This window comes from Calliopsis andreniformis, chromosome 3 (assembly GCF_051401765.1).
Source record: "Calliopsis andreniformis isolate RMS-2024a chromosome 3, iyCalAndr_principal, whole genome shotgun sequence".
NCBI lineage: Eukaryota > Metazoa > Arthropoda > Insecta > Hymenoptera > Andrenidae > Calliopsis > Calliopsis andreniformis.
In genome coordinates, this window is record NC_135064.1 from 14,160,013 (window position 1) to 14,174,878 (window position 14,866).

General features: G+C 37.1%; 1 protein-coding gene across 1 annotated transcript; it reads right to left on the reverse strand.

The window, feature by feature from the left end:
- Positions 1–2,786: 2,786 nt before the first annotated feature.
- Positions 2,787–14,287, reverse strand: Ndl (serine protease nudel). The gene is made up of 31 exons (XM_076375168.1): positions 14,198–14,287; positions 14,098–14,149; positions 13,899–14,057; positions 13,790–13,826; positions 13,711–13,720; positions 13,653–13,665; positions 12,481–13,445; positions 12,386–12,434; positions 11,540–12,184; positions 10,757–10,963; positions 9,779–9,942; positions 9,573–9,700; positions 8,675–9,130; positions 8,029–8,327; positions 7,799–7,943; positions 7,453–7,583; positions 6,953–7,216; positions 6,885–6,906; positions 6,775–6,779; positions 6,640–6,727; positions 6,394–6,563; positions 6,210–6,323; positions 5,910–6,096; positions 5,295–5,624; positions 4,851–5,039; positions 4,596–4,743; positions 4,344–4,506; positions 4,091–4,267; positions 3,777–4,014; positions 3,465–3,581; positions 2,787–3,078 (listed from the first exon to the last, which is right to left on the reverse strand). The coding sequence occupies exons 1-31, from the start codon at positions 14,285–14,287 to the stop codon at positions 2,787–2,789; spliced, it is 6,054 nt and encodes a 2,017-aa protein (XP_076231283.1).
- Positions 14,288–14,866: the final 579 nt, after the last annotated feature.

Genomic DNA, 14,866 nt, shown 5'->3' on the forward strand with positions numbered 1-14,866 from the left:
TGGGCTTCGTACATCATATAGACTCTTATCTCTTTTTACATCTTTTTTAAATGCATATAGCGTGCAGCGTAGTATGATCGTACTTAGTAGAATTTTTTAAAATAATTTTTCAATTATTGCAAAATACACAGGTATCATTTCACTTAGAAAACACAAGTTTTTAAATTACATACCTAATTTTCATTTTCATTTACACATTCCTTCTAGAGTAAGCCAAGCCAGACGTAATAGATATTAATTTATTCGGGACGATTAGTTTACAAAGTTTAATGAGAAATCAACTTGAAATGAATGTAGTCTTCCCTCTTGTCAAGCAAGAACAAATTGGAAAATATTAGAGATCTAGTTAGCAACTTTTATAACGAGCAATTTTCAACATTAACGTTTTAATATTCAATTATATTAGCTGTACTTTTACATAATGAATTATAATTGAAAGAAGTTCCGTAATATTGTAAAGATAATATTTGTATTAAAGAACGAAACTTAAATTACTGAAGACTTCTAAAAATAAGTATTGTGAAAATGACAATACAAACAGCAGAAACTGCGTGAGCTACAAGGGGAGCGTCACAGGTGCGCTGGAGAAAGGTTACCATAAGTTCAAGGTGCGTTTGGCGACTTTCTTTTTTTTTTTAATTTTTTTCAAACTACTTTACATACTTTTACTTTTATATTCGACAGAATCCAAATTATACGTAGACACTTTTCAGTTAATCGAAGTATATTTATATAATATATACATATATATTTATATTCTATTATATATTATGTAATATACACATATATTTAATCAACACTTAACCCAATAATACCTATCTCATTTTAGACCAACCCCTACAGTATTCACATTAAAACCTAAATTAAATCTAATCTAAACCTAATACTAAAGGTGGTAATCTCCACTGTACTTCTAACACTTCCAAAAACTATTTTTCTCTGACACTCAGCCTAATTTACAATCCTCGAAGCTCACCACCATCGCTAAAATGTACCTTCTACTCCGAGCCCTTTCAAATATCGCGCGCTTTTCTTTCCAACTTTACGAACATTCCTCGCCAAACGTCTTGAAAGAGCTACACGACGGCGCTTCAACAAGTAATTTTCTTTCGTACTCTTAGAGAGAACAAATTTTTCACTGCATTCTTCGCACGTCCCTCCTCTCCTCTTCAAGAAAGAAAGAGAGTTGAGCATTCACGATGCCCCACGGACGCTGCAGAAGGAAACGAAGTACCTTAGGCGGTGAAGCGAGCAGAGTCAACGGTACTTCTTGGAACGAAATTGCACGTACTCATAGTACGCCGTGTTGATTACATAATCGGCGCATTGCACGATCGGAAAGAAAGGTCCGATCGTCGACCGCCAGCGGCCATCTTTGTGGTCGCGTAGACGCCGATCCTCGGATCATAGACGCAGTCATTCGACGCTGTTTTCCTCACGTCTTCGTCTCCTTTTTTTCTTCTCGCGATCGACGATCAGGGAGCATGTAATGCGATTCGAGATCACTGCACTCTATATTATTTCTTCTGCAAGGTTCTTGCGATGCTTGAAATCCCTACCACGCCAGGCAGAACGAGTCGACGAGCGTTTTTCCTACCTAGCCTGCTCGGAATTTGAACCATAAAGTTCGCAACGAGCTATAAAATCTTATCTGACAACGTTAAGGGAGAAGATCCTTAGGTCGTAACCTCTCAAAGGAATCCTGGATTAAATATTGTATGTAACGAGCTGATGGATATTGGAGTCTCAACATTATTGGCGAGTCAAAGAGAAGTCTGAATGATCTTTCTTGCGGATATATGGATCGTAGAGGAGAAGCTTTCTTATTTCAGAGATATTGAATTAGACATCCCCTCGACACCAGAGAAGACCCATCATCCTTCTCTCTGGTGGCTTCTCTCGAGACTTTCATCGCGATTCAAATCGTTCGAAATTAAAATGTGATCTCGGTTACGCAACCGTGTCACCGCGTGTCTTCAGCGAGGCACAGGGAAGAAAAAAGAAGCCGTACGCGAGGCTGCGTGGAGGCAAAAGTACTGAATCGATGCGGGACACTTTCGAGCGGAGCGTAGAAGCACGGGAAAGAAGGGGGCAGAAAGAATGTCACAAATGAGGTCGCAGCCGTTGAAGGTAAACGACTGCTGCCTGCTCCTCCTGGCGAACTGCCTTCGGACGGCGTGGTTCGAAAACGCTTGTCCATTCACATTCCCCAAGTGACTAATCCGTACGGTTACCTCGAACGTGACGCAGACACAACCTCAGAAGAGATTTTCGAGGCGGTTTCCTGCGGTTTCGCGATCTGTCGTCGCGAAAATCCCACCTTAAACATGACTCGATATAAGAGTGCTGTCTGAAGCTACAGTTGTTATCGTGGCAAACTTTTATGCTCGATAGTATCTTATGTGTGACAGCTGTGATGTCAATGTTTTCCGAAAATGGTCTGATAAGAATTTTAAAGGATATCATCTTGATTAATTGTTTATAAATTTCCTGAAAGCATCTAAATATTGTTTGCCATTTGTGTTGACTTTTAGAGATACGTTCTTTTATATCTTTTGTATCTTACAGATATACTGAAACAATACAGACAATTTTTTTGGAAATCAAATATACAGTTTTATTTATAAGTGATGTGTTTTACAATGTTCTTAGGTGAAACACTCTTTTTCTATTTTGTAATGAATAATTAAAAAGTATGATGAACGTAATTGCAATAATTAATAAATACAGAATAAATTACTGAATTTAAAAAATCGACTATGATGGTAATTTTTGACATGAAGATGTTAAATACAGTTAACGGAAGCCCGATAACAATTGTCATCAGGTTTAACTAAAGTTATAAATGGTTTATCGTCTCTCAGGGCCATCCATTTCCAATCGTTTAGCCTAACAATGTAAAAATTGTTTAGTTTGGGGATCATTGGATCTCCTGTAATTTCAGTATTGTTGTTAGCACTTCCTGACGAGTATCCCATCTTTTTGCACACATCAGATGCTTCTTCTGGCGTAATTGGACTTGAAAAGCACATTGAATGCCACACACCGTAACTTCGTTGAATTACTTCTCCAGCTCCACTATAATATCAATTAGAAAATGTAAAATATAAGTTATCTCAACAAGGAACGAAGAACATAAGCATAATAAACACTTTTTTAGAGTTTGATGTGCGAAGAAGGAAAGCAGAGTTTTAGAATGGACAAGTGATTATGTCTATATGTATTTTGTTATATTCTCTTTCACATATTTGATTCTTAATTAAGTTAAAAAAACGCGCCAATTTCAAATCGAGCGCTATCAGGATTCTATGATTTGTATTTTCATTCAATACTAACTTTTATTTTCTGAGAATCAAGAAAATTGTACTGTACATTTAAACAAATAAAGATAATTTGGACAGTTGTATCGCACTAAAAGAAATATAAATAAAAACTCTGATAAAAAGCATCATCTTGTGTCTTACCTGCCATCTAGCGGTTGTTTTAATTTTGTACACACTGCTTCATCTTCACCATTCAAGCAATCCCAGTCGCCATCGCAAATAAAGTTTTGGGGAATGCATAAATGATCACCTTTTACTCTGTGGAAGAAAAAATTGATGAATTTCATGACCAAATAGACATTGTGTCCCTCCAATTAAATCCAAACTCAAAATCAGACTTGAACAAATAGAGTAAATTTTAGATAACTTAAACGAATAACAAAGTTAAGTATGTAGTAGAAATCTCTGAACCTCTACTCCATAAATAAATATTAGAATATAGTTTTTCTTTACGTGTTGCATTTGAAACTGGAGTTCCTGCATGGACAGAATTCTGGTGATTCGTCAGTTTTATCCAGACAATGTCGAACACCGTCGCATAATCTCTCTGGTGCTGACAATTTCAAATAGTCCGCACATGTGCACATGGAGGGCTCATCCGATCCATCAGGGCAATCAACATTCCTATCACAAAATGCACTTTTGTCGACACATTTGCCAGTGCCGCAACGCATCTGTGACCTCGTGCAACCTACCAATTCGTCCATTGTTTAAATACAATATCTTCACTTTTTTTTATTATTTTTAATGAGCACTGCAGTACTTACTGCAACCTTCCACACTATTTTCACACTGTTCTTGAATTCGGCTGCAGTATTTTGGATCCTCGTCGCCATGGTCCCGACAGTCAGCAACCCCATCGCAAACGCGATCCAGTGGAATGCATTGGCCAAGATTGCATCGGAACCCATGGCATGTTGCCTTAACTGGGGATCTAGCGCCATCTGGATCCAGTTTAAATAATTTTTAGCCTCAACACTGTAGGTTCATTCCATAATTTTGAACTCAAAGTGAATTTACCTATAGCTTCCGTCAGATAAGGATTTATCTGATCGATACTGGTTAAAGTTTTCGTATTCCGGAAGTCACAGGGACTATCTTGGTTCTGGAACGTGGCTGCAGGGTACCATCCTTTTATACCATAACAGAATATTATTCCACTCGAATTTGACGTTACGTTTTTCTGGAACAGAAACGAAAACTAGCATTCTAATTTCAAAATAGTAATTTATGATTTATAAGCAAAGGTTTCTAATTATTTACAACATTTACCGAGCATTCCAAGGCGAAAGGATTTACGAAGCATCGATGACAACTCTGACAGTTCTCCAAAACTGGTTTCAGGAAGACAGATTTCGTTTGGTAATTCTCATCAGTTTGAATTGCTACACACGTATCGTTCACTCTTGGCGGATAGATTCTAAAATATATTCAATTAGTGATCTGTATCTACTTATTTGACTAGATGTATTAGACTTCTACGTACACATCTTCTATATACAGATCTACATACACATGTCTACTTACTTTTTCTCGAGGAATAGGGGTCGTACGTGACGAGTAATGTTCACTGGTACATTTAGATGTAAAAGTACTGACACCGAATTATTTACATATTGAACCTCGTCGATCATCGATACCTGTTGATGGGGACCGTCGACGTAGCGGTACAGCGGGCCATAACCGAGTACAGCTGTAGTATAATTCTTGTTCAACCTGAAAATACACGAAAAAGAACAGCCACGTATTAAAAATACTTTACTGAATTATATTGTTAACTCTAATACACAATTAGTCAAAAAATAAATATTTAATTCATGGAACTCCACAGTTGTAGCCATTTAAATAGATACTATAAACTACATGCAGCTTAGCTCTAAATTTCGTTTCAAAAATTATAATCCTTGAATGACATAGATACAATATTCTATAGTCACATAAAGTTCTAAAGTACAACATATCTTCACTTACTTGACATTTTCGACGCATTTCGCCGCTGAAAGTAGCCAGTTAGTATCTAACAGTATCGCAGTGCAGCGATAGCTTCCATCGACAAAGATGGCGGCTAGCCATGGCCAGAAGTAGTCACGACTTCCGGTGTCCGCATCCACAGTTAGGTGTGCGCTCAGACTACTGTTGAAAACCGGTCTGCAACGAATATAAAGCCCTGGACATGTTTTATTCTTGTCGTTTCGGAAAGTAGTTGATGGGTCCCCTTGAAGCGTAGTGTCTTCCTTATCCCAAGGTATCGTTTCCAGCTGGGAATCTTTCACAGTCGTCGAATCCGCCGATAGTAGGTTCCTTGAGAAATAAAAACATCACTTAATGTTATTAGCTTTCACTTGATTACTCTGATTGCTAAGTTATAGCTAGTTTTACTAAATATTTAATTTATTTCAGAGTGACCCACTGGGATAGGATGTCTTCAAAACGTGATGAAGGTTCGTGGAAAATTATTTTTTAATTTTTTAGAATTTATTGTTTGTTTCATATTGATTTATCGTTTCATGTTATCTATTTCATGGTTGTAGAAACACTACCAAGATCTAGTACTAAAGAAGGTCAATGAATTAAAGGCAAACTTACGCAAATCCGAAGTACTCGCATATTTTTTGCCCGATAAGCGTGGTCGTCGATTGATTTTGATGAATTCTCGGATAATGACACGTCGGCTGCCATTTGCCAGCAGTGTATTGCGTTAGTACCCCTTGTGTATTAAAAAATGGTCGCTCATCCGCGTCCAGATACACGGTTTGCCCATTAGTTAGCGAGACTATAAATGGAATACAACAGGTTTTTAGGTGTCTAGTGCCTAACTGTCCTTTTACATTTTATGAAACTTTAAAGTCAGTAGGAAGTAATGCAACATTTATGTACACAACTCACAGCAATCGATTTCATCTTCGTGAAATTCACAATCGGATACAAAATCACACTTCTTCGACTTTGGAATGCATTTTCTACTGTTCCTACAGTGGAATTCGTCCTCGGAGCAAATATCTGTGAAATGAGTAATCAGTGACTCTTCATTGTCTTCCTGAAAAAATGTCAGATGTAGAATGTTACTTACCACAGTCCTCCTCATCTGTTTTGTCATCACAATCTATATAACCGTTGCAAATAGCGGTTGGTTTGAGATTCAGCAAATAGTCCTTGCAAGTGCAATTAAGTTCATCGGTGCTATCCTCGCAATCTACCACTCTGTCGCATTTTCTGTTAATCGAGATACTTTGAAGCAACCTGTATATTTAAAAAATAGATTTTATTGTAAGAATATTCGAGTAGGTAAAATCTCTTCTGAAAAAGAATTTTTTACCTTGTGCAGGTAAATGTTGTAACAGGTTCCATTGACGTTGGTAATGATTCTGTTGTCGTATCAGTATTGTCCATAGAAAGTGTGGTATCTGAAACGAAATTAAACCAAAGTGATAAACTCAAGTTCTGTCTTCACAGATCCTATTTTAGATTTGCATTATTAGGGTTCTTTCAAAATTCTCTCTTGTGTTGACGAAACGATGGATTTCAGACTCAAATGAGGGGATTGAGTTTTGCCTTACTTACTGGGTAAACTCTCTAGACCACTCTTTTCAAGTTAATTTTTGTCTAATATTAATTTCTGGGACACCTACCGTTGCTAGAAGGCATCTCAGGTGCCACAGAAGTTATATTCGTTAGAAGTTCAATCTCGAATTTAGGATCGGGTCTGTTTCGTTGTATGTACAAGGAATAATCTAGGTGACTGTAGCAATTAACTTCATCTTCTCCATCCAAGCAATCAACTACTTGGTTGCAACGCGATTCGATGGGCAGACATCTTCCTAAGCCTCCTTCGCAGCTGAACCCAGGACACTTTTCCAAAGGAATCCGTTTCAGAGGAGGCATTCCTCGACCACCTGAAAATCAAACATTTTTTATTAATCTCTATTCTCTTACCAACTATTTTCGACAGTCGTATTCCTGAGAATAAATATAGAAAATGTTTAGATGTACTGTAAAATTGAGCCATAAAGACACTTTTTAGTTAGAACTGAAAATCTTCATCTACAATATTTGTCTAAAATTTTATAGTAGACTAAGGAATCTCTGAAAACATTTTATGAAGAGATAATAGTAATATAAGCGAACGTACTGGAGATTTCTTGAATCCAATTCAGAAAATAGCTGACTTTTGTATAAGTCCCTGGTTCATTTGGTCGGGCACAACCTTCCCCGTGGCTGACTATGCCTGCCACATACCACTGTGATTCTGAGTAGGGATTTCTGCAAATAATCATGGAAGAATTTTTTAAAATACTCATACAATGGTGGCAAAATTCTACTTTAAAAGTTTTTCAAATTACAGAGAACTAAATAGTTAGTTTATAGATCATGTAGAATTAATATCTACCTATTAGTTAAATACTGATCTTTTAAGCCTCAAAGTAGTTTGCACTAACTCCAATTACAAATCCTCGAATAATTAATTAATTAATAACCTGCACATTAGAGGACCACCGCTGTCTCCTTGACAAGCATCACGTCCTCCTTGCGGATATCCTGCGCAAATGGTCGCTTCATTCTGATCACTTTCATATTTGCATTTTTCCAATATGGGCACCTCGACTTCTCTCAAGTGGTCAGCTATAATTGTCATAAAAATAAGTTCAAGATTCACTTATCGTACATCGCTAAATTTAAATTATATTTAAATATAAAGGTGTCTCACGATCTGGTCCACGTTCCTTCATAGCACCCCACCCGATCGCTATGCAAGTTGAATTCGCCTCTGGCTTCAGTCGCCACATATCACCCAAGATATCCGCTCCTGGAAGGCAAACGGGTCGTACCCATCGATTGAAACGCAGAGGTTCATCCAACATGATCATTCCAATGTCGTTACTCAGTTCCTTGCTATTATATTGCGGATATATTATGGTTTGTCTAGCTTTCCTGGACTGTGCCATCGGAGAAAATGAAAGTCGTCGGAGCAGTCCAGCGTGGATCTCATAATAGTGGCTCATGTATCTGTATGACGGAATGCCAGAGACATTAAATTAGACATTAAATTGTTGAGAGACAAACATACAGAAAAATTAATGATCAATGTCTAGTTTATGCCAACATAAATGAGATCTTAAAAGCAAGAATGCTCTTGGTTACTCAAGAAATGAAACAATAATGACTCCAGAAGTAAATCATTATCTCTAAGATTACCCACTTGAAGACATTCAAGTTTTTAGGTTTATATATCGTTTCCATCTTAAGACTACTGAATTTGCATGCTCTTGAGTACTCTCTACTCTTACTCGCGATAAAATAACGAACTATGCAGGTCTAATCTAGATCAATAATTTTCTTTATTGAATCCTTACCCGTCTAGACAGTGGGCGGCTGTCAAGATCCACATTTCGTTCAGGATAACTCCGCCGCAATAAAATTTACCATCTTTGTAGATAGTGACCAGAAACGGCCAAGCTTTTGGTTGACTTGCACGTCCACCGACCACACGCAATTGCGAACCAACAATATCATCTCCTTTTGTAGTCTGTTCTTCGTTTTCTTTGTCAGTTTTATTCTTAGAAACCATCTGCGAAGACGAGTCGAAATATGGTAAAGTGTCTCGACCCTCGTTCTCCAGAACGAAAGGACGTAGAAGAGAGTCTTGACTCGAGAAAACTCTGGTTCCGCAAGGAAACGGTGGACAGCGTACGTAGACTGCAGTGTTCATGCACGACGGAATTAACTTTATTTCGTCCTGAATTTCGGCCAAATATGGGCCTTGATACACGTTGTCTGGTATGGAGTGAATCTTTATATCTGGTTCTCCACTAGAAATAAAATTGGCCATATGAGTCAGTGATTTAAAGAAAATAGGTATCTTAAAGGAACAAGAATTCTACGAAGCTAAAAAATTACTTTAGAAAATTCTTAGATATTCCTGTAGAAGTTCAGGGTATAGAGGAAGCTCAAGGTTTAACTTCAAAAAAATTAGAAATTTAACTTTAACTGTTTTAAATTTTGTATATTAGAGAATTTTGTAATTTCAAATTTTTAAATTTTGAATATTACAAAATATAGTAATTTCAAATTTTTAAATTTTGAATATTACAAAATATAGTAATTTCAAATTTTTAAATTTTGAATATTACAAAATATAGTAATTTCAAATTTTTAAATTTTGAATATTAGAAAATTTTGTAATTTCAAATTTTTAAAGTTTAATCTTCCCTCCTAATTATAGTAATTACTTTCGGAAATGTAATTACGCACTTCATATCAGGTCCAATTTCAGAGATACAAGCATCCTTAGCCCAAGAGTCCACCGCTGTGCAAACAGGATACCACTGACCCATATAATTCTTATGAAGGTATCCTTCGGTGTAACCAACCGTGAACACCTAGAAATTTGAATGGACACTTAGTTTCAGTTAATAACAAAAAATTGCAGATTACTAGTAGGAAAAATCGCATCTTACGTTTTTTCCTTCAATATACGTGGGTGTAAGTATGTTACAGTCCATTTCATCCTTCCCATTAGCACATTGCTTAACACCATCGCATCGTTGAGAAAGAGGAACGCAATTATCAGTGGTGTACCGTTTGCTCCAATCGTTGCAACTGAATTCAGTTTTTGGGCAGCCTGAAAAGTATCATGGTCAAAAATAAAAGTAAAATTATCCTAATGTAGCGAAGATTTCCCTCTAAAAATGATTGAGAGTTATTCGGGCTGAGTATCATTTTCAAAATTTTGTCTGAGGCTTAACATGGGGATTTTATATAACGTGCCTACAAAGTGCAGTTTCTGTCCTGCAGATAAGACAGGTCTGATGGAGGACTAAAACCTGTACCTGGTGCCATCTTGTGCAAAGCATGCACGATCATTTAGCAACTGAGCCTCAATTTTATTTCTTTATGTACAAAAATATGTAGGCAGGTAATTTATATCGTTAATTATTGATTCTGTCTATATTTCGTGCTGCTATTTGACATCTAAATCAAAAAAGAAGTTTAGCTGTTACTCTATCGGCGAGGTAGGATTCTATTTTACTGCATATGTACAAGTGCAGCTTAACACTTTGAATGCCACGCTAAATTCAAGAAAAATTGGACAGTGATTCTAACTCTAAAATAATTTGTTTTTAGTTAAATGTTTAATTTAGTTGTGTATGTTAATATTATTCACAATTCTTATTCGCAACCATTAAAATTATCCCTCACATATGAATGATATGGCAATCAACGTATTACTAATGTCAGAAAATTACTGTTTTATTAAAATATTATCTTATCTATTTCCTAAAATTTTAGAATAGTATAGTTTTTAAACTCCGAAGTCCTTGGATGCTAGAGTTCTGGAATTCTATAGTCCTAGATGGTCGAGGTATCGCAGTATCAAACTACCAACTTGGTAAATGACCACAATTCTAATATTCGCATGTATGAATTATATTTACCTAAACAACCCAGTTCATCTTCCCCATGTGGGCAATCAAAGTACCCGTCACAAAGTCGCTCCTGAGCAATTCGATCTCGACAGGAACACGACGTCTCATCACTAGCATCGCTGCAATCAACTTGGCCATCGCACCACTGCGATCTCAATATACATTTTCCACTATTGCGACACTGAATGCTGTTGAAAGGGCATGGAATAAAGGACCCTGCACAAATAAAATAATTTTCCCAAAAAATAGTAAAATGACTATTAGCAGGCACTGATTAGCAAATGAGTTTTAACTTGAAAGGTACCATGACACAGAGAGAGTCTTTCTCAATTGTACTACTGGCAATACTTCCAGGCAATACATCGTTACTACTTATTCATGTACAATGCAGAAATGAGAACCCAGAGAAACTTCGCTGACTCCCCATGACTCTCTTTATGTCGTTCTACTAATGAATTGATATCAAATCCCTAATCTCAAAAGTATACATATATACATATACACTTGATTATCAAAATAGAAGAACATGTTTGTATATCTGATTCAAGAAAATATGAACCATAGGGAAGACAGTGTAGAAGAGGCAATAGGGTCCTAAATTCCTTACATTGGTCTTCTCTTGATTTCTACTCATTGCATGATATCAGATATCTAACACGTTGCCCAATAAATGACATTCCTCCGATTTTCTACCCCAACCAGAAAAATCAAATTAAAATTCATATGCTACTAGTGCAACCTCAAATTCCATAAGCAACCATCTATTAGTACCAATCATTAACTCAAACTCACCTTCTCCATCCACATTCTGCGTGTCATTCTTCTCAGAAGAGGCAGATCTCTGATATTCCGACACTCCAGGGATGGCTGGAAATTGGAACGTCGGTGCAGGGATATAAGTGCAATAGTAAGGTGACTTTCCAGATCCTCCAAATCCTCCAGCTCCACCACTGGGAGATGGCTGGAATCCAGGATACGTCGGCATATTTTGCATTCCAGGTCCTGTCGGACCGAGTCTCTGGTTAACAGGTACTCCAGGGTTCCCCTGGTAAGGTTGCATCGGTAAGAATTGCACAGATTGCGCCTGGACCTGCACGTAGTTGGGCGATTGATTGGCAGAGTTCTGTGGACCCTGTCGCTGCTGAGGCATAGATAGAGGGTAAGGGACACCTGGCGAGGATGGTGGGTACATCATTTGACCTGGCGCCGATTGCTTCATAGGACCACCATTCGGTGGTGGCCCATAGAAGCAAACCTGGTAAGGCATCCAAGACATCGTCGGAGTCAATTGCAGTTGCTGAGTGGATTTTATTGTCTCTGCCGTGGGAATGATTCCCTGCGCGGTGTCTAAGTTCCCCTTCGCTTGAAAATGATTGTTCGAAACGATCCTTCTTTTGGAGTTCTGTGAGAGAACTGACTTTCGGGCATCTTTCGGATCTGCAAATAATTACAAGACAAGGTTCGCTTGAAAAATCATCGATGAGGTAACGTTACTTGTTAGTATTTAATGATATGGTATTTAATTTCTTGTGGAGTGAGTTTTTTAAGTGTGAGCCTCACTTTTTAGTGAGTTTGTTTTATAGAATTTATTTTAGTTAGTTAGTTTTTAATTTTTAAATCTCGTCAACCTGGATATGCTAATTTCGTATTTTGATGGTATATAGTCAGTGGTATATAGAAATATTAACTTAAAGATTTGAGTTTTTAAGTGCAAAATGCTTCTGATACACAACTATGGTAAGAACATAATAAATAATGCATCTACCGTTATCAGCTTCTCCTTTCGGCTCGCTCTGTTCCGCCAGGCCTTCGTCTGAAGGATGCATCGGAGGATGCACCACGTCGTTTACGATTTCCATCACGTTGCCTCTGTCTGGCTTGGCCGTCGTATTCAGGGTGATTACGGTCTGCTCCATATCATCGATTCTGATCGTCTGGTTCGCTGCTCCTTCCGCTTCGGGTATCATTGGCACATTTGTCACTGTATTAATCGTTTTCACTTCCGCGAACATTAATTTGTATTCTGTGGTTCTGGTTGCCTCGAAATTTGTATCTTGTCCCTCTGTGGTTTGATTACTGCGCTTGTTCTGAGGTTCGTTGAAAACTGACACAGTGGCACTATTTTGATTATACTTTATATTTTCAATATTGGGACGTTCTGTGAAACTAGAATCCGAATACTTTTTCTCGCTGTCCAGTTTGTCGTTATTTAATAAGGTACTGATGATGTTAATATTGTTCTTGATTTTATTGTCAGTGTCTTCATTCATCATAAGATGATTGTTCTCAGGAGCAGATGCGTTGATGAATGTTATCATATTCTTACATTGCAAACACTTGACCAGCTCCATGAACTGTGATTTGGACTCTGGTGAGGTTGCAGAGAAACTTTCTAAGAAGTGTTGTAGATGGGGCATACTGCTGTTAACGAGGTTCGCGATCCTCCACGTCGAATCAATGACTTTCTGACAAAGATCCATGATGTCCTGGCAAGCAGTTAGATCTGCATCTCGTTTCAGACGGTTTTCTTGTAACTCCGATAGTATTGTTTGCCATTCTGGACTGAGACGATCGTCATAGACAATTTTGTACATGTTTCGTTGGTTCCATTCATCTGTCTGCTTGTCTGGAAGTGGTTTATTGATTTCTGTCTGTTCTTGAAAGGATTCTTCCCTTTGTTTGGCTCGATACAATAAATCTTTGTAAAACAATTAATAATTAAATTTTCAAATTTTCAAATTTTCAAATTTTCAAATTTTCAAATTTTCAAATTTTCAAATTTTCAAGTTTTCAAGTTTTCAAATTTTCAAGTTTTCAAATTTTCAAATTTTCAAATTTTTAAATTCCTCAAATATATTTATAACTGTTTCCATTGTCAGGGAAATTTTAAAAATTTGAAAACTACAAGAATTTGCATACTTGAATATTTATAATCGCATAGCTACTTTGTAATATTAAAATGCATACATTATGCTGAAATTTTATGGATGAAGGGAATGAATCACGGTAAATTTTTTATATTATTTTTTATCAATTAGAAACCTATGAAATTCGTCCTTGAGAAATTTCTTAATACTTTCTTAATTATATTCTACGTATCAATCATAAACACCTAAGTATGCAAACCAAACTCAACAAAAAGAACACAAACCTGATGTCAGAGTCATATATAACACAGATGCAATAGCGCATAGTATGAATATACCAATCAAAATTTCAGACACAAACATCAATTTATAATATTTGTACAACTTCCACCAGCTGGAGACCTTCACAGGTTTAATGCATTTCGTATTAATTTCAGGATCAACTGGAATCGTTGTTTAATTAGTGTAAGTTAAATTCATCACATTTATTTCGTCCAATTAAAATGTAAGTGATTAACGATACGAGAAACGTGTGCTGTGAATACAATTACTGTTAATTCAATCAATGGATACCTGTAACAACTTGCGGATCCCTGAAATTTTCGCAACATTCTGCATTTATTATTGGCAAATTTTCTAAGTTCGACGTCGAAATCTTATATTCACTGTCCATATTGAAGAATTCCTATAAAAAAAACGATTTAAAAGAAACCATATATTTAAATCTTTAAGAACTTCGTCGATGATCTGAACACGATCTGAACATGATCTGAACATGATACCCGCATAGACGATTGTACTTATCAGCTCGTTAGAAATCCCAAATTGTCTGTGAGCTGCAGCGTTTATACATTATTTGGAATCCCCTTTCCGATACACTAGTCCCAGGAAAGAACATAGAAGAAATGATACTCACGTTCGCAACCTCTTAAAGCAACCCTTCCTTACTGGATCGTTCCCATTCGATGAGCCGTGGGTATGTCACTCGCGAAACAACTTCGAAACGTTGCTGGAAAGGTTGTTCCTGCCAATGATCCGTACTCTCGACGTCGACGACGCGAAATAACCCCCAGGATTTGATGGAACGACCCATACTTCGACCACTGACTGTGTCAGCAATATCGGCAACGAAAATCGGGAACAAAAGATTTCATCATCGTGAATGAGTGAATGACCCTTTCGACGCATCGTACACTGACCATTTAGTTAGAAATAATTGTGAACTGACCCTAGCAAACTGAATAGATGGAAA

What these genes read in the sequence shown, in the direction of transcription:
- Ndl (XM_076375168.1), bottom strand. Translation starts at nt 14,287, where the DNA reads ATGGACAGTGAATATAAGATTTCGACGTCGAACTTAGAAAATTTGCCA. An exon ending in TTGGATTCAAGAAATCTCCA is followed by an intron (nt 7,217 to 7,452) that starts GTACGTTCGCTT and finishes TTTGATTTTCAG; the next exon opens with GTGGTCGAGGAATGCCTCCT. An exon ending in CGAAGATGAAATCGATTGCT is followed by an intron (nt 6,097 to 6,209) that starts GTGAGTTGTGTA and finishes TTCCATTTATAG; the next exon opens with TCTCGCTAACTAATGGGCAA.